The following is a 27,017-nucleotide window of genomic DNA, read 5'->3' as shown; positions in this document are numbered from 1 at the left end:
CTGTTCCCAAGATCTCAGACATAAGAGATAACTTTTCCTACCCCCTTTAACCAGGAGTGTTGCTGACTTCATGTTTTTAACCCCTAAATTATTCACAAGAAATTTCTTAACCGATCTCTTGTTGGTAAAGATTAGAGTTTTGCCATTGTGTTTATTTACAATGCCAGACAGCATTTTTTAAAAACACGTAAATAATCATGTTTTCCTTAGAGAGACCTTAGTTGAATATTGTTCCAAGGCAGCCATTAAATGTAAATATCCAGTTTGTAGATTATAAATTCAGTTCCCCAGGTCTGTATAACCTTCACATTTTCTGCTTTCTGAGGATAGAACTTGTGATTATCTTGAACTTGTTCTGATTTCTAGGCCTTGGATTTTAGCCTTGATGGAAATGTCAACTTGACAGAGTTGACACTGGCTCTTGAAAACGAACTTTTGGTCACCAAGAACAGCATTCACCAGGCAGCTCTGGCCAGTTTTAAGGCTGAGATTCGGCATTTGCTGTGAGTTGAGCAGAAAGCTTACCTGCTCTGTTCCCTTTCCTACTTGTTGAGCAAGTGCTCAGATGCCTGTGGCATGTATTCTTCCCTTCTGAAGGCAGTGGTGGCTAATCGCCTATCATCTCGCTTCTGTGAAAGTGAGGTGGAGCTTAGAGCTGCAATGTAGGCTTTTGAAAAGGGCTGTGGAATGTCTTTGTGTTTTGGAAGGGTTCTGGTTGTCTTGGTTTTGTTTTTGTATAGGAGTAAGCCAGATGAGAGTTTTTTTGGGTCTACTTGTTGCCTAGTAACAGTCTCCCTTATAACTTTGTTTCTTTCTGATTCTAGGGAGCGAGTGGATCAGATGCTCAGAGAAAAAGAGAAGCTACGGTCTGATCTGGACAAAGCTGAGAAGCTGAAGTCTCTAATGGCCTCAGAGGTGGACGATCACCATGCAGCCATAGAGCGGCGGAACGAGTACAACCTCAGGTGTGACGGGCGGGGCCAGGGCCCTCCTTTCCCACCACCCTGGCCCAGAACAGTGGGGTTTTGCCTGCCTGTCCGCCTGCTTGGCCACACCTGGCTGGGGTGACTTAGGTGTGGCCAAGCCTACAGGAAAGCAGGGCTCACTGGCCACTTTCTCAAGGAGCTTCCATCTCTATGACTCTTTCCATTTTTGGTGGCTCTACAGAGGGACCTCTGAGGGACTTGATGGCAGCCTGTCAGTCTTTCCTTCTCACAGGAAACTGGATGAAGAGTACAAGGAGCGAATAGCAGCCTTAAAGAATGAGTTTCGAAAGGAGAGAGAGCAGATCCTGCAGCAGGTGGGCAAGCAGCGTTTGGAACTTGAGCAAGAAATCGAAAAGGCAAAAACAGAAGAGAACTACGTCCGGGACCGCCTCGCACTCTCTTTAAAGGTAATTATCCTCTTAGTTATGTGGTCTGTGTGCCTTCTGGGAACACCACATGAAAAACCACAGCTCTGTAAGAGGACAGGTCTACACAGGGCTCATAAGTCTGGGTCAACACCCGGACATGGTAGAGCCCCAGGTTTCAGGGGTGTCCAGGCTTCTGGTTTGCCAACAGCATATCTTGTTCTTACCTGCTGAAGTGGCAGTGAGTCCTCAGGGCTGTTTGATACCTGGTTGATGGTGTCCCCTTCCTCATCCTTAGCAGATGGCTTTTTTTTCCTTCCATGCCGAGGCCATCCACTTTGTTTCTCTGCTCGCAAATCTACCTTTTCCCTTGCACATCCTCCTCCTCTTTTTTGTGCCTCAGTAGAGGAAGTGATGCTTCTCTTTATGGAGCTCTGACACTGGGTAATGTAGTAGTGTCAGCTGGAGCTGAAGGTGGGCGGGACCCTCTCAGGTCTTGGGAGGGGTCTGGACTCAAGACTGCCTGGTTCCAATCTGGATACCACCACTTACAGAAGACCTTCATCAGGTTACTCAAGCCTGTTTCCTAATATACAAGAGAGTCACCATCATAATACCTACCTCAGAGCATTGATGTGGAGATTGAGTGAGTTGCTACATATACAGTATCTGAAAGTAGTAAGAACCTATGGAATAGTTAGTTTTGTTGAGGTTATGAAAGATTCCTGAAACTCCACAAATCAGAGACTGAGCCAATTCTCCCTCCCTAACCATCAAACTGCTTCCTTTCCTGAATTTTCACCCTAATCTCCATCACCACCCTGTGCTGTAAGTCATAGAAGTCACTGTCCTTGGTCATCCTGGATTCTCACTTTCTGAGTCCTGCTGATGCTCTGAAAGTCTTCTCAGATTTATCCCATTTCTCCATTCCCACAGCCTCTGAACAGGTTCGGAATTCATCACAATTTCTCAACTGACGTATGTGCATTCTTTCTTCCATCTATCCAACCTCCCTCCGCCTGGTCACCAGAGTTATCTTACTGCCGCTGCTGCTGCTGAGTCGCTTAAGTCGTGTCTGACTCTGCGACCCCATAGACGGTAGCCCACCAGGCTCCCCTGTTCCTGGGATTCTCCAGGCAAGAACACTGGAGTGGATTGCCATTTCCTTCTCCAATGCATGAAAGGAAAAGTGAAAGTGAAGTTGCTCAGTCATGTCCGACTCTTAGTGACCCCATGGACTGCAGCCCACCAGGCTCCTCCATCCATGGGATTTTCCAGGCAAGAGTACTGGAGTGGGGTACCATCTTACTGAAGAACACTTAAGAATCATACTATACCCTTTGTAAAAGTGTGGCATGGAAGCCTGAAGGGCCCTGAAAGGGGGTTCATGCTCCTACCTTCCTGATCTCAGGTCTTGCCAGCAACCCCCAAGTCCACGCCCAGCCTCTGCTGCGCCTGCTGCCAGTGATTTCAGTTTCTCAGTGGGCTTGTAGGCTCCTTCACTGCTTTCTCCAACACTGCAGGGCAAATTGCTTATTCGTTTTCATTACACTTACTTTTTTTTCTTGCCAAAAGATAGCATATTTTCTGTCACATCTTAGGTAATTGTATCCATATCTGTCTCCCCTGCCATGGCCCCAGTTGTATGTTCCCTGTGGTCGGCAACAGAAGCTGACTTCTCAGTTTCCAAAGCACGAACACAGGCCCAATTCATAGAGATTGCTCCTGATTGTTTTAACATCTAAATTTAGACAGACTTTGAAAGATTAGAATTCTAGAGTTCTCATTTGAGGGGAAGGTAGTTTTCTTTTTTAAACACTTCAAGCACATGCTTTTTTACTCCATGTTAACTGCATAAGGGTGTGAACAAGAATATATGTAAAACATATTGGCTCTACTTAAATGCCCAATGACAGAGGAATGGATAAAGAAGATGTGGTACATATATACAATGGACTATTTCTCAGCCATTCAAAAGAATGAAATAGTGCCGTTCGCAGCAACATGGACGGACCTAGACAGTATCAGACTGAGTGAAGTAAATCAGAGAAGGAAAAATATCCTATGACATCCCATATATAGAGAATCTAAAAAGAAATGGAATTAATACAAATGAACTTACAAAACAGAAACAGACTCACAGACTTTGAGAATGACCCTATGGGTGCTGGTGGGAAGGATCGGGGAGAAAGGATAGTTAGGGCGTTTGGGATGGACATGTATACACTGCTGTATTTAAGATAGATAACCAACAAGGACCTACTGTATAGCACATGGAACTCTGCTCAATGTTATGTGGCAGCCTGGATAAGAGGAGAGCTTGGTGGAGAATGGATACACGTATATGTGTGACTGAATCCCTTTGCTGTTTACCTGAAACTACCACAGCATTGTTTGTTAATTGGCTATACCCTAATACAAAATAAGAAGTTTTCTAAAAAGAAATATATCATCTCTATATTTTGGCAAGATATGCTTTGAAAATACACAGAAAAAACCCACATTTTGTGGACTTAGGTTGACATGTTATTATAATAATTTAAACATAAATTATGAAAAAACTGTATGTGTAGCTTTTATATCTTTAAACCAGAATCAAATTGTAAATTAAATATAAACGTGTGTATATCATCATTAAATGAGAATTGTTGGAGCTATTCTGCTTTTTGCAGTTTCTCTGAGTTCTCTTTTGCTGTCAAATAAACATGGCATTCTGCAGCCAGTCTTTCATTTGACATCCTAATGAGAATGCTTTTCATGTCATTAAATTTTCAATTGCAAAGCTGTCAGATAGAAGTACAATGCAAGTCATATATGTAATTTCAAATTTTCAGACAGCCACATTAAAAGGTAAAAAGAAACAGGTGAATTTAATGTTAAATCATTTTAATCTGTAATCTCTAAAACATTATCATTTTGACTTGTAATTAATATAGAAAACCTGTTATTGAGCTTTTTTTTTTCATTTTTGTTCTAAATCCTCAAAATCTGGTGAGTATTTCATACTTACAGCTCCTCTACCTGGGACTGCTAGTGCCTGCTGTTGGATAGCATGGTTCTGTAGGATCAAGAAAAAGAAGAGGCACGCTTTGGGGTTATAAGATAAACATTGGGTTTTTTTAATATTTACTTTTTCTCCTCTAACGTACTGAAACTTTCTCAATCTAGAGCATTGATTTATGCATGATATAAAATGGTACAACAGCTTCCTTTTCAATCCATGTAATTTCCCCAAATTTCTTCAGGAAAACAGTCGTCTAGAAAATGAGCTTTTGGAGAATGCAGAGAAGTTGGCAGAGTATGAGAGTCTGACAAACAAACTTCAGCGAAATTTGGAAAATGTTTTGGCAGAAAAGGTAAATCTGTTGAAATGTGATTTCCTGAAAGGTAACCCCGAAATGTAGTTTACTCAAAAGACCAGAAGCAGTGCCACTAAGAAAATGTCTATTATGGAATTATTTATGTGACTAAAGGAAGTTGTCAACTTTTGCAGGGATTTAATTTATACGAGGAAAACTTTGCATGGCAATGAGAAAGGATCTCTGCTTTAGTTGAACACATCACTCTAGAATGTTCTTTCCATCTTCCAGTGGATGGTGTTTCTGTTCAAAAGTCACATTCCTTTCATACTCAAGAGACTGAGTGAACACCAGAAATTGGGGCCTTTGGTATTTTATAGGTCAAAGAAGGACACTTGGGAAAAATGACAACTTTGCACTTTCCATTTTCTAGTTTGGTGACCTTGATCCCAGCAGTGCTGAATTCTTCCTGCAAGAAGAAAGGCTGACGCAGATGAGAAATGAATATGAGCAGCAGTGCCGGGTGAGTGACTGAAGAGACCTTAGTAAGTGGAGGAGTGCCCAATTCAGATCCTGCTTCACCGTTTACCAGCCAAGCGACTGGTAAATGTAACCTGTGGGTATCTCAATTCCTCATCTACAAGGTGACAAAAATAAATGAACCCACAAAATAGAGTTGTTGTGGGGAGTCAGGAAGTACACGTGAAGTGCTTAGAACAGAGCCTGAGACACAGAAAACACTTAACCTAAGTGCTTGCTATTAATGTCATTTAGTATCCTGACATATGAGAGAGTTGTGCAAACTGCAGTTGTCTGTTTTATCTGGGTCAGAAATTGCCAGTAATTAGAGGAAAATAAAGTTTTATTCTAAGAGAAGGAAACTGTGATCATGTTGATATGCTTTTTCCAAAACCAGCCTTTCCTGAGTGCAGGCTTACTCTGATATAATTTGCTTTTGTTCTGTGGGGTTTTTTCCTGAATACATTCCTTACTTTATTTACAAGATACAAATAGAGCAGAAAACACTCAAGTCTTTAAGTAGTAAGTCATTACTACTAGAAGACACAAAAACATCCTAATAAATAAGAATCTTTGACTTTTTTAGAAAAGTAACTCTTCTAAGCTCAGGAATCTGGGATTTTTTTTTTTTTCTTAAACCACAAACACTTGTGTATTTTAACATGGTGAGCATAACTGAGTTCAGCCTGCTTTAGATGAACATAGTACTTGGGCAAAAATGAAGAAAATAATCACCTCCTTATGAGGCTCTTCATAGTCTGCCTTCTCAGGAAATATACATGCAGACTTTGAGAAAAGAAATGAAATATTTGTCACTCTTACAAATACATTTTGGCTCTTGTCTCTAATCTCCTATACTTTCAGTTATATAGATTTTTTTTCTCCTATGCTTTCAATTATTTCATCAGTAAAATCTGTCAGCTCCACCTCCAAAAATTCCCCAAATTCATCCACTTATTTATTTTTTAATAGCTTTTCATAACCATACAGTTCACCAACTTAAGGTATACAATTCAGTCTCTTTTAGTATATTCACAGAATTGTACAACCATTACCATAATAAATTTTAGAACATTTTCATCACCCGCAAAGAAACTCCCAGTCCACCTAGCTGTAATCTCTCCCATGACCTCCAGCCCTAGGCAACTAATGATCTGTTTGCTGTCTGTTTGGTTTTGCCTATCTTTTACATTTCCTATAAACGGACTTATACAATATATCGACCTTTGTGACTGGCTTCCTCCATTTAGCATATTGTTTTTGAGCTCCATCCATGTAGTACCGTGTATCAGTACTTTATTTCTATTGCTGCATAATATTCCATAACATAGCCATACCACATTTTATTTATCCATTCCTTAGTTGATGGACATTGAGTTGTCCAAATATTGTGAATAATGGGCTGCTGTGAGTAATTTGTGTGTGAGCTCTTCTGTGGACATAGGCTTTCATTTCTCTTGGGTATGTACTGAGGAGTGGAATTGAATCACATCATCACTGTATGCTTAACCTTTGAAGAACTGCCAAATTTTTTGCAAAATATTTGCACCATTTTAATTCCCATCAGCAAGAGAGTTTCCGTTTCTCTCCATCCTTGCCAACAGTTGTTACTGTATGTCCTTTATTTTAGCCATCCTAGTGGATATGAAGTGGAATCTCATTGTGGCTTTGATTTGCATTTCCCTGATGGCTAATACCATTGAGTATCTTTTCATGTGCTTGTCATATATCTTCTTTGGAGAAATGTCTCTTCAGACCCTTTGCTGAATATTTAAATGTGTTATTTGTCTTTTTATTATTGAGTTGTAATACTTCTTTATATATTCTGTATACAAGTCCCTTATCAGATATATATGGTGCAAAAACTTTTTTTCCATGCTGTGGATTGTCTGTTTACTTTCTTGTTGGTATCCTTTGAAGCACAAAAGTTTTTAGTTTTGATTATGTACAGTGTATCTGTTTTTTCTTCCGTTGCTTGTTTTTGACATCACATCTAAGATTTATATTGGTTTTTAAATTCCAGCTATTACAAGACCAAGTAGACGAACTCCAATCTGAACTGCAAGAATATCGTACACAAGGCAAAGTATCCAGGCTTCCCTTGCAGAACTCACTGTCAGAAGAACTTGATATTAACAGTGGTTGCATAGAGCCTGACCAGGGTAAGCCATTCAGACACCATCTTTTCAGAGTCTATGCCTTTGACTTTTGATTTTAAAACCATGGTTGAATGTAAAATTGCAAAATGTTGGCAACCCTGCCTTCTCCGCCCCCACAGCACTACCCCACCCCCACCACCCCAAAAAAGACTTTGGCAATGCTATTTTCTTGAGCTGTTTCACTTGTGGTATGTTTTTTTCATTTGTCCTGAAGTCTTTGTGAGAATACTTCCATCTGATTTTGATACACATCAACAAAGAAATGGAAAAAATCAAACCACAAGGATATTAAAAAAAAAAAAAAAACTGGCTACGAGTCTGCGAATCCAGGCCTTGGGAGTGTTAGAATTCAGTCACTGAGTTATTGCTGAATCCTCCCTTTCTAAAAGAGTGCCTGACTGGTATGACAATGTTTTGCAGAGTGAGCCAGCCAGAAACCCCAGAATTTGGTTTCCTTATGCTGGTTGTGCTAAATGCCTGCAAAACAACAAATAAGATAAATAAATGTTGGTGCCTGTGCCTTGGGGAGGATTTTGAGTAATACAGCTGGAAGGCAGAGCTGTTTGGGAACCTCCTATGTTCATTATCAGCTCTTTTCCTCCCTCCTCATATCTTGCCTCTTTCCTCCAGGGTGTTGAATATGAATTTCAGAAAGGATTTATGATAAATTCTTCATTACAAATAGTTTTCCCCACTGCTACTTGGAACAGGAGTACAGGTTCTCACAGTGGTTGTTTATTCTTCTCCTTACCTATTTATTCTACAGTAAATAAGGGAGTGAGGACGGAACAGGAAGAGGCTTGAATCTTTTCCTCTAAGTCTGTACTCTGTAACCTTACTGTGGTAAAAGGATGGAGCCCAGCTGATAGGATATATCTCAGAAGCTTTTCTGGGCTTTTCCGTAGATGACCAAGGGCTGGGAGTTCTAATCATGGGTACATGAGGCTGTGCCATCTTGGGATGGTTTATACCCCGGGTATCACTTCTCAGATGGGGAATGCCATGACAGATGTAGAGAAAGCCCAAAGATTGTCAATTCCAGCTGTTAGACTTACACTATTTCTTGCATCTGCCTGTGTCCTTCCACATGAAAACTTTTTTTGAGTCCCCGGCCTTAATATTAGTCCCCTGCCTTAGTATTGGAGAAGGAAATGGCAACCCACTCCAGTGTTCTTGCCTGGAGAATCCCAGGGACGGGGGAACCTGGTGGGCTGCCATCTGTGGGGTCGCACAGAGTCGGACACGACTGAAGCGACTTAGCAGCAGTAGCAGCAGCAGCCTTAGTATTAGATGTAATCATTTCATCTGTGTACTCGCTCAGCCCTCAGCTTATGCTTCACATTTCAATGTCCGTCCCAGTCACCATTGTGGGCAGTTGCACAGGTGGACTCCTATGGAATGAGTTGATAGTTTTCTACCGAATCTGCCTATATCCAGGTTCCTAACCTATGCTCTATTCTTTTTAATAACTTTAGCTGATAATTTAAGATGAGGCCCCACCTGCACTACAGGAAATTAGCATGGTAGTGCTCAATCTTCTGTAATGTTGAGTGGTGGGTTGGATATCTTGATCCATGAAGTTAACACCTCAAAGTGTAGCAAGTATGCTGGCCATTCACCCTCCTGCCACGTTCCTTTCTGCTGATTTGTCACCCAGTATTTGCTGGATGGAAAGAAGGCTGGTTAGTTTGATCATACTGCCTCACTCTGTAGCATTTTCATTAGCAGGAGGTCACTTTTAAGAAACATTTTCCCCATCTGCTCCCACCTCCTGTCCTATTGATTTCTATTAAGGTTTGATACACTGCCTGTACATAAAAAATCTGTTGTCTTTGTTTTTTCGCATTTTCTCTTATGCTTGAAAACAAGAGACCACTCTTGGATTCTGCTGTTTCCTAGTAGATATCATCTGTTGCAATTTAGGATTCCATAATTAATGCCAGTTGTGTTATTGAAAGAACCTGCAGCTGGGTCAACAGATCCCATGTGTTTTCAGGGCTTGGTTCTGAAGAATGCAATCCACTGAATATGAGCATCGAGGCAGAGCTGGTCATCGAACAGATGAAAGAACAACATCACAGGGAGTTGTGTCACCTAAGACTGGAGCTTGAAGATAAAGTAAGACCTTCTTCTCAATCCTGTTCTCTGATTTCTTTGAGCTCTGACAAGCTTTTGCATGTACGACACTCTCCATTCTTTTTTCTCCCAGAGCAGCACTTTCTGTACATTTCCTCATGCGTCTGGGTGGCTACCAGGAACTCACTTCCTCAGGATGCTTTCACAGGCCAAGGGGCCTTTGAGGGCTCTTCTTCATAGGAGATTCTTAAAAATGGAATATCTTCAGTCCTAGCCAGCATGGAGCTTAAAGGTCATTACATTATTTCCAACTCATTAAAAAAAAAAACTTAAAAAAAACCAAAAAAGTACTTTGATACAGCATTACCTCCTAAATTAGGTATAAGTTCTGAATCTTGGTTTTCAAAACCCTTTACCGTATTGCTTTAGGTTATATTAGCAGTCTTCTCTTTTATCATCCTTTGAGTTACTTCATCTTCCAGCCAGACCAGATGGTTTGCTGCTCTTCATCAAACTGTCCTCTTTTGCTCATGCTATTCCATGCTATGTTATTATTTCTTTCTACCTCTTGAAAGTCTACTTAACCTTCAGAGCTTACATCAAATGCTACCTCTTATATTCCTGAATTCTCCCAACCAAACATGATTTTCCCTCCTTGGAGTCCCCAGGTTACATTGTAGGTATTTTTCCTATACACGTTTTTAAATGTTTTATTCTAACTGGTAGTACACTTTCTTTATATTTGTCATAACCATGTCTAGAGAGGGGGCTATGTCTTATCCGACTTGTGTCCCCATGAGGCCTGCAGAGTCGAATACTTGAATATAATTATCTATGTTAAGACTTTCAGTTTGCAGTTGGAAAGGATGCCTGTGAAGAAATACAGTGTCTATGTGAAGGTCTAGTTAGTTTTAACAGAGTTGTTTAGAAACTAATAAAATTCAACCAATTTACAAAGGAAATCAAACCATGCCTGACTTAAACATATCTTATTTAATGTGTTTGAATTGTTACTTTAAAACAAAAATAGGAAAACTGAGAAATGTGTTGTAAGAAAAAAGTCTTTACTGCCCCATCGCCTTTCCATGGCCTTGAGTTGAATAACACTGTGGTGGTTTCACTTTCTGGCTTTAGGTGAACTATTATGAAAAGCAGCTAGATGAAACCAAAGTTGCCTTTGAAAAGGAACAGGAGAACATGAAGCTCAAGTGTGAGAATGAAGTACACATCTTAGAAGAACAAATAAGTGACCTTAAAAATAAAATTGCAGAACTTCAGGGCCAGACAGAGGTACTCAAGGAGGCACAGCACGTGGCTATCTGCAGACATGAGGAGGAGAAAAAACAGCTGCAAATGAAGTGGGATGAGGAGAAGGCTCACGTGCAGGAGGAGCTGCGGCTGGAGCATGAGATGGCACTCAGGGCTAGGCTGGAGCAGGTGGAGGAAAGCTTTAACAGAGAGAGGGAAAGACTCGTCCAAAATGGCGCCTGGACAGAGGAGAAGGTGAGGGGCTTGACTCAGAAACTAGAACAAGTTCACCAGGAGCAGCTGAAAAGCCTGGTGGAGAAACACATTCTTGAGAAAGAGGAATTGCAAAAAGAGCTCTTGGAAAAACACCAAAGGGAACTACATGAGGGAAGGTAAGAAAGTGGGGGAAGGAGAGGAGGGGACACCAGTCCTCAGGGGCACCACAAGTCCCAGTTAATAAAGGAGACTTTGAAAAACCAGAAGGTGTAAGCACCCACTTACTGACTAGAATTCTTTTTTAGTTTTTCAACTTGTTTTGTCCTTGTTTAGATATAAGCCTACCTTGGGATTGTTGAAACTTTTTTTTTTAAGAGGAAAGTTTTTCATTTTTTTTTATCAGACATATACTTTTTAAGGTTCTGGATGAGGATAATAAGATTATCACAAATGTGATTTCTTCTTCGTTTAGTCCTGTTGTTTTCTGAGAAAGGCCTTTTATAAGTTATTAGATTCGGGCAAAGTTACATTTTCTCTCGGAGTTATGAAACACTATTTTGTGCTTACTTTCCTCAAGTGAAACCTCAGATGCTTTTGAGGGCTTTGGTGCTTCATACTTTATCTTGGTGGTACTTCATTAAATAGAAAGCAAAACATATATGTATGGTTTATATAACTACATCTAGACAGACAGGGAGTCACTCAGTCTTGTCCAACTCTTTGTGACCGCACAGACTGTAGCCTGTCAGGCTCCTCTATCCATGGAATTCTCCAGGCAAGAATACTGGAGTGGGTTACCATTTCCTTCTCCAGGGATCTTCCTAACCCAGGGATCAAACCTGGATCTCCTACATTGCAGTCAGATTCTTTACCATCTGAGGCACCAGGGTATACATAATTAAAATGAAAGAATTTTATGTATTTCCCATTTAGGGTTTAGGGTAATATGTATTTGAACATTTAATGAGAAAGCATTGTAAGTTTTTGGCTAAAACTCCATAAATATCTGGGAATATGCCAGAGAATTTGGTTTCTAAATCTTCTTTTTAAATGCAGAGAGAGGTAAGTGAGTCTTTTAAATTAATTATGGCCGCCATTGTTTGGCACTCAGAAATGAGATCCCTTCTGAGTATAGAAATAAGTGAAGACCATTTTTTAGAAAACATTTACATTGTTTGCTTGGCTGCTTCTTCTATGCATGGGAAAATGTTTTTATGTTTGCTTCTGGAGTTGATGACAGTTTCAGTAATGCTGTATGTTGACCACATTTAGGGAAAAAATGGAAACTGAGTGTAATAGAAGAACCTCTCAGATAGAAGCCCAGTTTCAGGCTGATTGTCAGAAAGTCACTGAGAGATACGAACACGCCCTGCGGAGTCTGGAGGTGCACTACCGCCACCAGCTGAAGGAGCTCCTGGATCAACAATGTGAGGAGAGGTCCCAGTGGGAGTTTGAGAAGGACGAGCTCACCCAGGAATGTGCAGAAGCCCAGGAGCAGCTTAAAGAGACTCTCCAGAGGGAGAAAGCAACCTCTTTGGTCCTCACCCAGGAGAGAGAGATGCTGGAGAAAACATACAAGGAGCATTTGAATAGTATGGTTGTTGAGAGAGAGCAGCTACTACAGGACCTGGAAGATCTGAGAAAAGTGTCTGAAAGTCAGCAAAGTCTCCTGTCCAACCAGATACTTGAGCTGAAGAGCAGTCATGAAAGAGAGCTGAAGGACCGTGAGCAGATCCTGTGCCAGGCAGGCACTTCAGAGCAGCTGGTCAGCCAGAGGCTTGAACAGCTGCAAAGGGAACATGACCAGGAGAGGCAGGAAATGATGTCCAAGCTTCTGGTCATGGAGAGTGTCCACAGAGCAACCTGTGAGAAGGCAGATCGAGAGAGGGCTGAGATGAGCACAGAAATCTCCAGGCTCCAGAATAAAATCAAGGAGATGGAGCAGGTAGTGTCTCCTCCCTCCAGGCTTCAGAATAGCTGTCAAGTGATAGGAGGGGAGGAGGCAGAAGAAAATGGTGCCATGTCCCTGCTTCAGCAAGGAGAACAGCTGTTGGAAGAGAATGGAGATGTTCTCTTAAGCCTGCAAAGAGCCCATGAACGAGCAGTGAAGGAAAATGTGAAAATGGCAACTGAAATTTCTAGGTTGCAGCAGAGGCTGCAAAAATTAGAACCAGAGTCAGTAATGTCTTCTTGTTTAGATGAACCAGCTACTGGGCTCTTTGGAAATTCAGTGGAACAAACAGAGCCATTTTTACAGCCAAACCGAATCAAACAAGCAGAAGGTGGAACCACACAGCGTATTCTCAGTGACCTACAAGGCGATGAGGTCCGTGACCTCGAAAGTACAGGGACGAGCTCTGGGCAGAGACAGGTCAGAGTGGAGGAGTCTGAAGCATCAATAGAGAGTTTTTCCGAGCTTGAAAATAGTGAGGAGACCAGAACTGAAACCTGGGACCTGAAGAATCAGGTCGGCCAGCTTCGGGAACAGTTAATGATCTTACGTGCAGACTGCGATCGAGCGTCTGAAAAGAAACAGGACCTACTGTTTGATGTTTCTGTGCTAAAAAAGAAACTGAAGATGCTTGAAAGAATTCCTGAGGCTTCCCCCAAGTATAAAGTGTTATACGAAGATGCCAGTAGAGAAAATGAATGTCTTCAGGAAGAGCTGAGGATGATGGAGACGCGCTATGATGAAGCACTAGAAAGTAACAAAGAGCTCACTTCAGAAATGTTCAGATTACAGGATGAGCTAAAGAAGGTTGAAGAAATGACTGACACATTCCTTAGCCTGGAAAAGAGTTACAAGGAGATCAAAAGAGAAAATGAGGAACTGCATGTTCTGGTTTTGAGACTTCAAGGCAAGATTGAGAAGCTACGAGAAAGAGCAGTGCTGCAGTGTGACTGCTTCTCCTTATGGGAAGCCCATTTAGATAACCTGGAAGTCGGACCTGATGAAAAGGTCTTTGAACTGAACCAAACACTGGATGAGCGTGTACCAAATGTTATGAGCGTGCACCATATTATAGAAGAACATTTGTATCAAGAAAACCAGTACCTAGAACAGGAGAATACACAGCTCTTGGAGAAAGTAAAAGCACATGAAATTGCCTGGCTACACGGAACACTCCAGACACATCGAGACAAGCTTGGAGCACAGAACCAAGTTGTACTGGAGGAAAACACTGCTCTCCTCGGCCTTCAAGACAAGCATTTTCAGCACCAGGCCACCATCGCAGAGTTAGAACGGGAGAAAAAAAAGCTGCAGGAGCTGACTAGAAAGTTGAGGGAAAGAGTCACTGCTTTAGTCAAGCAAAAGGATGTACCTTCTCAAGGAGAAAAGGAGGAAGAGCTGAAGGCAATGATGCATGACCTGCAAATCACATGCAGTGAGATGCAGCAGAAAGTTGAGCTTCTGAGGTAACGTATGCACCTTCTGCACTTCACGGAGTCTCACAGAGCACCTCACCAAATCTAACTCCTGCTGCTTGCTTGTCTAGAGAAACTAACCTGTTAGTCTTCACAAAGAGAGCAGTACTTTAGACTCCCTTCTGCTTCTGTGTTGTATTAACAAGTAGAATAACCCAGCCCAGGAGGCATTCCTTCCTCTATAAGAAACCAGTGTTGTTCATTTGGGGGTGAAGGTTCATAATGGAGAGTGTTCGCTGTTTAACCATGTGCATCATTATTGTTTGTTGTCTTTAACTCTTTTCTAGCACTTCATTTGGATGGACAGACTTTTTTCCTTTGGCTAAATGTTATTTTCCTCATTTTGATGAAACAAGTTATGTGAGAATGAATGCCTTTTGTGTATTATTAACTCACTTGGTAGATAAGAACTTTCTTCTTATACTAATATGGGGAAAAAATGTTGTTTCATGGCCTATAGTTTTTCACTTACATCACTTACAGTGCATGCTGATATTCTATAGATATTGGAAATTCATCTTAGAACATACAATTTTTTGAGGAGCTATCAGATTTTAATGTGCTGAAAGAACAAAGACAAATATGATACTAATTTGAACCACTGCTCACTTGACTTTATAAAATATAGCAATAGTCTTCTAACAAATTTGGTTCAAAAAAATTGTAGAATTTACATCATGTCTGAAATATCTTAATGATATGGGGGAAAAAAACAAAATAATTCTAGGTGTAGTCTTTCCTCTTTTTATTTTAGACCGTTCTTAGTTCCAAAAATCATAATGAGATGAAAGAAATTAGAAGGTAACCGTTAGCGTACATGTTTTGGTATGTCCCTTTCATTTATGTAGTGAATTTTCTTTCTCTAGGTACCTTGGGGTTTAAAACTAAAGCTCATACAGCTTAGTGATATGGCTTTTGTCTTTGAGGAGCAGGGAGGACTTGAGACTGAAATACAAAGAGTTATTTGCTCAAAGCAGTATGAGAAAGTCAGCAAGTAGGATGGGTACTGAGTTTCTTTTCTGTCTCAATGCTTAAGTGTCTTGGTCACACTTCCCTAATGTTTTTTAGTAAAATTCTTACTCCCCAAAAGGAATGAGTCACTGTCATAGCTTGATTTCCTAGTACCAAGAGACATACTAATTTAGGCTTTTCTTTTTAACTGGTATGGAATATGGATTTAATTGGAAGTTACTAGAAAGTGTTTTCCAAAGATGCCAGATGATGGCCTTTTTATAACTATTTTTTTTAAATCTCTGTACTGCAGATATGAATCTGAGAAGCTTCAAGAGGAAAATTCTATTTTGAGAAATGAAATTACTACTTTAAATGAAGAAGACAGCATTTCTAACCTGAAATTAGGGAAATTAAGTGGATCTCAGGAAGAAATGTGGTAAGATATATACTTAAATATTCTAAAGGCATTTTTTCAAGGACTGAAACTGTGGTACTTCAGTGTTTAAAGCCTAACTCTTAAGTTATATTTTCATTGTCCCTTTAGGCAAAAAATAGAAACTGTAAAACAGGAAAAAGCTGCAGTTCAGAAGATGGTTGAAAATTTAAAGAAACAGGTAAGAGGTATTTCTCAATGTTTCCTGATTCTAAAATTTTCTTTTTTTAAATTTGAAATTTATAGCACATGCCACTGGAAACATAGCCAATAACGGTAAGGTTGTAACTCTGAGTTTCAAAATGGAAACTTACCTCATGCTAATTCTAAATTCAGTTTCTATTTTTTGAAAATATATTTATTATTTTCAAAATGTGTATACATTTTTTCTAGACTCTGGGTATTTAATACAAGCCATATAATCAGTGGAAATGGGGAGATGATAACCTCTAAACCAAACCTATGAAAAACTAGCTCTATCCCCTATGTGTTTGTTTTTTTTGATTGGTGGAAAATTGCTTTACAATTTTGTGTTGGTTTTTGCCATACAGCAACATGAACCAGTCATAATTTTATATATACATATATATCCCTTCCTTCTTGAGCCTCTCTTCCCTCCCACTATCCCACATCTCTAGGTCATCACACAGTACCAGGCTAGGTCCCTGTTATTTAGCAACTTACCACTAACTATCTGTTTTACACATAATAGTGTATATATGTCAATGCTATTTTCTGAGTTCATCACACCCTCACCTTCTCCTGCTGTGTCTACAAGTCCATTCTCTACTAGGTTCATTGGTACCATTTTTCTAGATTCCATATATAAGTGTTAATGCACGATATTTGTTTTTCTCTTTCTGACTTCACTCTGTATAAGAGGCTCTAGGTTCATCCACCTCGCTACAACTGACTCAGATTTGCTCCTTTTTATGTCAGAGTTATATTCCATTGTGTAAATGTACCACAACTTCTTTATCTGTTCATCTGTCAATGGACATCCAGGTTGCTTCCATGTCCTGGCTATTGTAAAGTACTGCAGTGAACATTGGTATACATGTGTCTTTGAGAATGGTGGTTTTCTCAGGGTATATGCCCAATAGTGGGATTGCTAGGTCATATGGTAGATTTAGTCATTTAAGGAATCTCCATATTGTGTTCCATAATGGCTGTATCAGTTTATATTCCCACCAACAGTGCATAAGGGTTCCCCTTTCTCTACTTCCTCTCCAGAATTTATTGTTTGTAAATGTTTTGATGATGACCATTCTGAATGGAGTGAGGTGATAACTCATTGTAGTTTTGATTTGCATTTGTAATAATGAGTGATGTTGAGCATCTTTTCACGTGTTTATTAGCCATCTGTATGTCTTCTTTGGAGAAATGTCTGTTCAGGGCTTCTGCCCATTTTTTGATTGGGCTTTTTGTTTTTCTGATATTAAGCTATATGAGTTGCTTATATATTTTGGAGATTAACCCTTTGTCAGTTGCTTCATTTGCAATTATTTTCTCCCATTCTGAGGGTTGTCTTTTCATCTTGTTTATAGTTTCCTTTGTTGTGCAAAGGCTTTTAAGTTTTATTAGGTCCCATTTATTTACTTTTGTTTTTATTTCCATTAATCTAGGAGGTGGGTCAGAGAGAATTTTGCTGTGATTTACATCAAAGAGTGTACCGCCTGTGTTTTCCTCTCAGAGTATTATAGTTTCTGGCCTTACATTTAAGTCTTTAATCCATTTTGAGTGTATTTTTGTATATTGTGTTAGGAAGTGTTCTAATTTCATTCTTTCACATGTAGCTGTCCAATTTTCCCAGCACCACTTCTTGAAGGGGCTGTCTTCTCTCCTTTGTATATTCTTGACTCCTTTTTCAAAGATAAGATGCCCATAAGTGCTTGGGTTTATTTCTGGGTTCTCTATCTTGCTCCATTGGTCTATATATCTGTTTTTGTGCCAGTACCATACTGTCTCAAGGACTGCAGCTCCTCGTGTGGTTTTCATTTAGGTTAGCCCCTTCCTCTTTCTTCAGCATGATTAAAAGCAGTAGGTTAAGAATAGAAATTTACAGATATAGAGTACTAGTTAGTCCATGTATATTTTCACAGAATTATGATTTATTTAGATAGTATGTGCCATTCAATGCCCAATTTGTATAATCTCAACAATGTGCAATTGTGTGAAGAAAGGCCATTTGAGAATCAGTCTGAAGCAGTCAAAAGACAAGGACATTCTGGGAAAAGAGTATTTTCAGCATTTGAAATAGACAAGGTGTTAACATCCAAAATATATTTTGTACTCTTACAAATTGCAAAACCCAGTTGAAAATGGATAACTGATATGAATGGTCAAGACAGAAAAAAGAGCACATATAAAAAGAAAGTTAGCCTCATTATTCATTAGGGAAGGGAAAATTAAATGTTTCCTGTTTTTGCATATCAGATCAGTAAAAATTAAAGATTGATCTTGTCTAGTATTAAAAGGGAGTGAGAAAATGAATCTACTTATACATTGTTGATAGAACTATAAGTTGGTAGTCCTATGAAGAATGCATTTTGGGGATGTCAATCAAAACAGTAATATATAAACATACCTTCTAACCCAGCAGCCCCACTTCCAAAAATGAGATGCTAAATACAAAATGCCACCATGTATAAATGAATTTTCCAAAAGATTGTTTTTTTATCAATATGAGAATGGATAAATGCAGTATGGAATGTCTTGCTACATGGAATACCTCACAGCCACATAAAAATATAGCATGTGCCAGTTTCTGAATGCACTGATTTGGAAAGATAGGAGTCTATAAGATATTATAAGTGGAGAAAGCAGAGTATCCAAACATCTGAAATTATGCAAATTTTCGATCTAAAGAAGAAAAACACTGTGTGTATATGTGTCTGTGAACGTGAAAGTCGCTCAGTCATGTCCGACTCTTTGGGATCCCGTGGAATTCTCCAGGCCAGAATACTGAAGTGAGTAGCCTTTCCCCTCTCCAGGGGATCTTCCCAACCCAGGAATTGAACCCAGGTCTCCTGCATTACAGGCAGATTCTTTACCAACTCAGCTATCAGTGAGGCCCTCATATGGGTTTGTATATGCATCGAAAACAATCTGGAGGGGGATGCATCCCTGTGGACAATGGCTACCCCTGTGGAGTGGGATTGGACAAGAGTGTCTAATTGACTTTGTCATAATGAGTATGTATTGTGTCTGCTATTAAATGTGTATGTGTGTGTATATATATAAACTATGTACATAGACAGGGTAAAAGAATTAATCTCTAAATAAGCTTTTTTAGCAGAAGTAGGATAACAAATTTTAAACACTTATTTCAATTTTAATTAGATTTCAGAATTAAAAACCAAAAACCAGCAGTTGGATTTGGAAAATATGAAGCTTAGCCAAAAGAACTCTCAGAATCAGAAAGAGCTGCAAGAACTTAATCAACGTCTGGCAGAAATGCTAAGCCAGAAGGACAAAGAGCCAGGGCACAGTGCATGTGAGGAATGGGAACAAGAAAAGTCTAATCTCAAAGAAGAACTGGAACACTGTAAATTGCAGGTATGGTCTACAGCTACTCTATAGCCTTTCTGGACGAAATCCCAATTAAAAAAATAAATGCTTATATTTAATTTCTTATACATTTACGTCCTAATAATTAAAACAGTGTAGTGTTGGCACATGAGTAGAGAGATGAATAGAAAGTCTAGAACTAGACCCAGATACAAATGAAAACTTAGTATATAGCAAAGATGGGTTCTCAAATCACTGGGGTACAGGTGGACTTTTTAGTAAGTGGTGCCTGGACAACTCAGTAGACATTCAGAATTAAAGTCAAAAGACAGCTCATAAACTGGGGGAAAAAATATTTGCATCATATGCCACAACTGCTGCTGCTACTGCTAAGTCGCTTCAGTCGTGTCCGACTCTGTGTGACCCCATAGACGGCAGCCCACCAGGCTCCCCCGTCCCTGGGATTCTCCAGGCAAGAACACTGGAGTGGGTTGCCATTTCCTTCTCCAGTGCATGAAAGTGAAAAGTGAAAGTGAAGTCGCTCATAAACTGGGGAAAAAAATATTTGCATCATATGCCACAACTGCTGCTGCTACTGCTAAGTCGCTTCAGTCGTGTCCGACTCTTCGAGACCCCATGGACTGCAGCCTACCAGGCTCCTCCGTCCATGGGATTTTCCAGGCAAGAGTACTGGAGTGGGGTGCCATCATCTTCTCCGCATATGCCACAAACAGTGGGGCTAATATTCCTACTATGTAAAGAACTCTTAAAAATCAAAGGACTTAGGATCAAAATCTGATAGCAAAATGGGGGGAAATGCATGAACAAAATAGTCACACACAAAGAAAAAGAGATAAAAATGGCTGTCAAACCTATGAAAAAATATTCAAAGTTACTCAGAATTAGAGAAATGCAAATAAAGCAACACTGATATCTCATTTCTCACCTATGAGATTGGCAACAATTTAAAAATATAACAACACATTCTGTTGGCACAAGTTTGGAAAATCAGGCACTTTCATACATTGCTGGTGGGATATAAACTGGTACCATATTTCTGGAAGGAAATTTGGCAATATCTAAGGAATGATGCTAAAGCTGAAACTCCAGTACTTTGGCCACCTCATGCGAAGAGTTCTCATTGGAAAAGACTCTGATGCTGGGAGGGACTGGGGGCAGGAGGAGAAGTGGACGACAGAGGATGAGATGGCTGGATGGCATCACTGACTCAATGGATGTGAGTTTGAGTGAACTCCGGGAGATGGTGATGGACAGGGAGGCCTGGCGTGCTGTGATTCATGGGGTCGCAAAGAGTCAGACACGACTGAGTGACTGAACTGAACTGAACAAAATTATATATGTACTTAATTGTATGCTAGCAATCTTATTTCTAGGAATTTACCCTAAAGATATTCCTCCAAAAATATGAAATTCACATGCACAGGGTTGGTTATTCATTGCAGCATTGTTTGTAACTGCAAAGTATTGGAAACAACCTAGATGCCCACACATAGGAGAGTTGTTGGATAAATGCAATGGAGTCACACCATGGAGGAGTATTATACAGGTTTAAAAAAAGAAAAAGAATGAATGAGAAAGATCTCTTGGTATGAAATTATTTCCAGGACACACTAGAAATAGGTGAAAAAGGAAAAGCTGAAAAGCATATCTAAGAGTCTCTCTAGTATGTCTCCAACCATGTAAGAAAGAAGGGGATATTAGACAACACACATGTATTTGTGTAAAAGAAATACAGAATTTTTGGAAAAGAAATACAGAAATGATAAACCAGGTAACTAAAGAGATGCTTCCATATAGGGGGCAAATGGGAAATGAATGCAAGAGAGGTATGGGAATGTGATAGCAGGGATGAGGAAGGGAGTGACACTTCTGAGAACTTTTTCATATAGTCCGATGCTTAGAACCATAGTCATGTTTCACACTGTCTTCACATAGCCCCTCAAATAAACAAGCAAAACCAATCCAGAAAATAAAGATCAGGGGAGGGGGGAACTAAATGGAACACAAACACTAACAAGTGAACCTAACAGTGTTATGAGTGGATAACAACCATGATGTGGAAGAAAATAAGCAATTTAGAAATTAGTATCTTGACTGTACATGGTAAGGTTAAGACAAAAGGAAGTGTACATAAATGCTACAATAGTCACTAAATGTATTTCTCATGAGGGTGTATGTTAGTGATTCTGGAACTACTCTGTGTATACCAGAATTGAACAAATAAGTAAATATATTGTAGATAGTAAGAACTGAGTTTCTCATTTTGGGGCAAGGAGGTTGGAAGTGGGGAAACTAGGAAGGCTAAAATGAACCTTCTGATGTTGGATTGGAATTTGAGTTAATAGAATAAACTCATTATTTGTTTAGTGTATAGGCAGATACAGAAATGTAGATGTGTATATATGAATGGAGCACCCAAATATTGGTTTCTGAACCCTGTTCTCCTATATGAGAAACCCGGGCTTCTTGGAGAGATGATTGATCCCAAGGCTGGTGAAGGGTCAATTCAAAATGAGCCTGGAACATCTCATGGTGCCAGAAAGAAAAAGGTACCCCCGAAAAAAATGGGGCATGTCAAAAAGACAGGACACAACCTGAAGAAGCTCCTAATGGCCAAAGCTGAAATAATTTGATCAACAAAATAAAGCATAGCACAAAATAAGCATAATTATAAAATACAGAATGAAATGAGTATCTGTAGGTCTGTACTGTTAGAATAGGTAAATAAAGGGGAGAGAAATAACAGCTCTTCCTTACAATAGAATTCCAATTAATAAATGTAGAAGGAAGGAAGGAAATAACAAGTCTTCATTAAGCAAATACCAAAGTAGTAATTGTCAATAAAATCCACTGATAGACACTAAAATTAATAAGCAAATGCTTAAGAAAAAACAGTTTGCATGGTCTCAAAGCATCTGCTCCCCAGAGAAAGATAGTAACTTTACAGTGGAGAATCTTCAAAAATAAACTTAAGAAATCATGTTTATACCATTTTAGTGGAAAGTTTGTTAAAAGATAGTTTTGGTTAGTTCCATTGAGTACAAATGATCTTAAAACAGTGTGTCATTGAGTATGTACTATTTTTTCCTTAATGCTGCCTTTTGTGACCTTATTAAGTTTCCCTAGGCTGAATGAGTGTGTTATTTGACTTTTCAATTTTTTTTTCTTAGTCTTCCACTTTAGTGTCTTCTTTGGAGGCAGAACTTTCTGAAGTTAAAATACAGACTCACATCGTGGAACAGGAAAACCTCCTTCTCAAAGATGAATTGGAGAAAGTAAAACAAGTAAGACTGTGTGCACCTTAGGTGGGGGCAAGGAGATACGTGTGGGAGTCATAGAATAACATGCACCAGATTGTCTTTTTAATTTTAGCCGTTGAGAGTCCCTTTTACTGAATCCTGTTAACTAGCTTATTGCTTAGTGAAGTTCAGGACTTGCAATACAAGTCTAATTTATAAGAGCTCCTATCACTAATTCTCCAAATGTTGTTCTAGTTATATAACTTACATGTGTTGTAGGCTGACATTCTATTAATTTAGTATAAATGAATCCCAGCCATTTCAGTTTAAGAAATGTGTTGCTCTACCTTCGCCCAGCCAGGTGTTAAGGTAATATAAATTTGCCTAAAAAATTGGTGACTTTCTTGCTAATAACTTTAATAACTATTCACCCTGATTTGTGAGACCCAGGTTCTCCCTTTTTCTCATAGTGAGTTTGAGGCATCTATCTTGGGCAGAAGAATAGATTCTAGAGCATTATGAGGGATGTGGTCTCACCTATGAATTTGGCTTTAAAAAGCATATTTCAAAGTTTCAAGCAAAGACCTAATTTTAAGTCCACCTTAAAATTTATATGCTGAACATTGTCCAATTTTATTCTTTATTCTGAATTTTTCAGTGAGTACATGAATTTATCAGTTTATGCAATCTTGATATATAATAGGAGAATTTAGTTTTTCCATTTTATTTGTTTCACCAAAGGAGTACTTTAATACCATGATATCTTTAGATTATAAAATTCTCTTGTGTCTATCCAACCTATGAGCATAAATGTGTCCTTCTCTGATGCTGAAATAGAGTCTGTACCACTGGGTGTGTTATATTTGCGTTGATCCCTAATTGACAGCCATAAGTCTTGATTTCCTAATAAGATTTTAGACTCAGGGAATTTGTATCTCTTCCAGTGCCTAGTAGAGTAGGGGTATTTATTAGGTGCTTTATAAGAACCTTTTCCAGTCAGATGCTGCTATGCAAGGTATAGCTGTCCTGCCATAGCAGAAGCTGTCCACCCATATAAACATTCCAGAAGTTAAAAGGCCCTTCTGTGTTATATAAGTATTCCAGGACTGTTATTACCAAATTTATCCTAATTAACTTGGGCATGCTTTTCTCCTTTTTCTTTTTCTGTTGTTCAACCTTTCGGACGATAATGATGGGTCCCGTGTCCAAGCATGGGAAATGTATGTGCTGTGATTTTGCCAAGTTATGGATCAAAAGAAAAGGAGCAGAGTTGAGAGTAAAGCAACATGATCAGGACATCATTTTGGCACATTTTTCTTGCATGTGAGCCCTTTTGCTCTTGGTAGGAAGTTGTTCATGGTCCCTGGACTCTTGGATCACTGAAGTAGGATGGTGTCAGCCCATTGTTGCTGCCATACAGCTTGGACCTAGAAAGCACATGCTGCTCTGTATGACATAATCATTTCTTGTTCACAAAATAGTTTTGTTGTTATTATCTGTTGCACTGAAAAGAAACATGAATAGCACATGACAGTCTGTAGACACCCAAAATGGTACCAGGCTTTGTGAGGGTCTGGGGATAGGGAGGCAAGGTAGTGAGTAAAGGACAAAAGTCCTTTATTAACCAATGCCCAGGTACATAGATTTTCCTTCATCTTTCTGACTTGTTTAGATTTGTAAATTATGCTGAATTTGTTGCCAGTTGAAGACAAGATTCAATCCTTAACGTCTGTTTTGTTATACTGTTCCAAAAGACCTTCAGGTAAAACGATAAAGGTGGCCATAAAATCATGACAGTAAATAATTGAAAATTGAAAGCCAGGTGAAGCAGAGGGAGATGGAAAACATATGAACTCTAAAAGTGTAAGAAACAGTCTCTTTAAGGCAGTGTTTGTGGGGGGTGGAGACTGCTCCTGCACACCAAGTTGTTTAGCAGTATCTGGGGTCACATTTGGTTTCCACACTGGGTATACGAGGCAGGGAGTGTGTGCTATTGGAATCTAATAGGTAATGCCTGGGATGTTGTCAGCCATCCTACAGTGCATAGGACAGTCCCCCATGACAAGAAATTACCTGGCCCTGAGGGTCAGTAGTGCTAAAGTTGATGATGAAAAGGAACAAAAAGTTTTTGGTTAATCGTGATTCCATAAAATGCAGAAGAAGCAACTATGTCCGTACCAGCAACATTTTCCTAAGCCAGTCAATTTAAGCATCTCCCAAAGTGAAGGGTATGTAAAATGAGCTGAAAAAGACTGGTTGATTTATCTTTAAACTTGCCTTTGTGTTGGTTGATACATTATATGTGGTTGATGCCAATTCTGTATTCTTGATTGAAAAAAGATTTTTTTTCTAGTTAAAAAAGAATGGGGAAAATGTTTTGTCATATGTACCCAAGTTAAATTGATGACAGAATGGCAATATGTTATTTATTTTATACTGAAGGTAAAACAGAAGGCTGGGACCATTACTTAACAATGTCTGGTAGATTTTTGCCTGAGCAGACATTTCGGCAGTCAATTGGAGAATTGAGAGAAGCAGGGAACATTTTTGTCAAAGTTAATTATAGTCCCCTGGAGTGTATATGTCCTTGGAAATAGATAGGGAAATGGCAACAGCCATGAAAATGTCCTGTCTATAAATATGTTCATGAGATGTGATGGGTGGGCTCATTTGTTTATCCCTTGCAGCTCTGCAGATGTCCTGATCTCTCTGACTTCCAGCAAAAAATTTCTAGTATTCTAAGCCACAATGAAAAACTGCTGAAAGAAAAGGAAGCTCTAAGTGAAGAATTAAATATCTGTGTTGATAAGGTAATAAAAATAAGACTTTACCATCATCATATGGTATGTACCGTAATGAACATTTCTGTAATGCCAGGGGCATATGGGCCCACTGTGTTAGCCTAAAAGTCTCCCGGAACAGCATTTTGCTGGCATTTTGTGACCTTAGAGCTCCTGAAGCCATTAGTTTTTTTTCTTTTATTGAAGTATAGTTGATTTACAATATTGTGTTAGTTTCAGGTATACAACAAAGTGATTTGGCTGTGTGTGTGTGTGTGTGTACACTTCTTTTTTTGGATTCTTTTCCATTATAGATTATTACAAGATATTGAATATAATTCCCTGTGCCATATAGTAAATCCTTATTTATTTTATATATGGCAGTGTATATCTGTTAGTCATACTCCTAATTTATCCCTCCCACTCTTCCTCTTTGGTAACCGTAAGTGTGTTTTCCATGTGTGTGTCTGTTTCTGTTTTGTATTAATAAGTTCATTTGTATTATTTTTTTAGATTTCACATATAAGTGATAATCATGTAATATTTGTCTTTGTCTGTCTGACTTGCTTCACTTGGTATGATAATCTCTTGGCCCATCCCTGTTGCTACAAATGGCATTATTTTACTTTTTTGATGGCTGAGTAATATACCATGGTGTATTTGTATACCACATGTGTATTTATAATCCATAAACATTTTAGGATTATTTGTTCTAGTTCTGTATAAAAAAGTCATCAATAATTTGATAGGGATCACATTAAATCTGTAGATTGCTAAAGCCATGATTTTAACAGGAATCTAGATTAGTTGTTTAATAAATGTTAAATACAGTAATATAAAGATTGTCTCATTTTAATAATTATTGCTACTTGATGTATATTACTTAAATATATCACTAGTTTACTTACATATAACATGAATATTATATATTTAAGGATCTGAAGCCCATTACATAGTTACTTTTTTTTCTACTAGATTTTCCCTGCCAAACCCAGAAACACTGCTGTTGTTACGTTTGCCTTAATAGACACTCTCTGTTGTCCTATTGTGGCACACTCTTGGGATTTCTAATTGCCTTCCAGCCCTTCATGTCTCACCCACAAAACATGAGGCAATGAGAAAGAAAAATGGAAATCCCCAAAGAAAAGAGACTCTTCAAAATTAAAGAAAAGAGAGTCAAGGAAACGTTTGTCTTTTACCTTGCCCCAATCCACTATGTAAAGAGATGGTACTTGATGGAGGCATATGAATTGAGGCTAGACATATTTGCAAAAATGCTGTTACCTCTTTTCTTTTCCTGAAACAGTTGGCAAAATCAAGTCTTTTAGAGCACAGAATTGCTACTATGAAGCAAGAACAGAAGTCTTGGGAACACCAGAGTGAAAGCTTAAAGTCACAACTAGTGGCTTCACAGGAAAAGGTGTGTGGACAATTCTTGTTTCATCCACATAGTTAATTTTTTCCTATATCTTCCAGCAGAACTCCAAGTGGAAACAATGTTCTAAGTGGATGTGGTCTAAAAGGGTTCAGAATGATTCAAGTTAACTAATATTTGACACATGTTACAGTATAATAAAATAAGTTGAACAGTGTTTCCTCCAAAGTTCATTATTATGAAATAATCATGAGATTGTCTCATCACTGTGAGATTATTTATTTATGAAAGCTCAAGAATAGTGCACAAAAATGACTTCTTATTTCTAATTTAGAATTAGCATTTCTAAGGCATGTTCATGCCCTATTATAGTTAAAGATATCTATTGACATTCCATTTACCAATTTAAAT

General features: G+C 38.9%; 1 protein-coding gene across 10 annotated transcripts in view; it reads left to right on the top strand.

The window, feature by feature from the left end:
* Positions 1-27,017, top strand: part of NIN (ninein) — a 107,671-nt gene that overhangs the window by 58,488 nt on the left and 22,166 nt on the right. For 9 of the 10 annotated variants that reach the window (XM_059890831.1, XM_059890832.1, XM_005211736.5 and 6 more), the window contains 15 exons: positions 367-503; positions 825-965; positions 1,219-1,393; positions 4,597-4,707; positions 5,084-5,173; positions 7,193-7,331; positions 9,325-9,446; positions 10,539-11,044; positions 12,141-14,285; positions 15,559-15,684; positions 15,793-15,862; positions 19,024-19,239; positions 22,383-22,496; positions 25,139-25,261; positions 26,538-26,651. In XM_059890831.1, the coding sequence (XP_059746814.1) occupies positions 367-503; positions 825-965; positions 1,219-1,393; positions 4,597-4,707; positions 5,084-5,173; positions 7,193-7,331; positions 9,325-9,446; positions 10,539-11,044; positions 12,141-14,285; positions 15,559-15,684; positions 15,793-15,862; positions 19,024-19,239; positions 22,383-22,496; positions 25,139-25,261; positions 26,538-26,651 (4,329 nt within the window). Of the gene's footprint in view, positions 1-366; positions 504-824; positions 966-1,218; positions 1,394-4,596; positions 4,708-5,083; positions 5,174-7,192; positions 7,332-9,324; positions 9,447-10,538; positions 11,045-12,140; positions 14,286-15,558; positions 15,685-15,792; positions 15,863-19,023; positions 19,240-22,382; positions 22,497-23,661; positions 23,775-25,138; positions 25,262-26,537; positions 26,652-27,017 lie in introns of those variants that run through there. The other variant, XR_009496187.1, reaches the window with a different exon arrangement.

This window comes from Bos taurus, chromosome 10, assembly GCF_002263795.3.
Source record: "Bos taurus isolate L1 Dominette 01449 registration number 42190680 breed Hereford chromosome 10, ARS-UCD2.0, whole genome shotgun sequence".
NCBI lineage: Eukaryota > Metazoa > Chordata > Mammalia > Artiodactyla > Bovidae > Bos > Bos taurus.
This window is presented reverse-complemented; position numbering and strand designations above follow the sequence as displayed.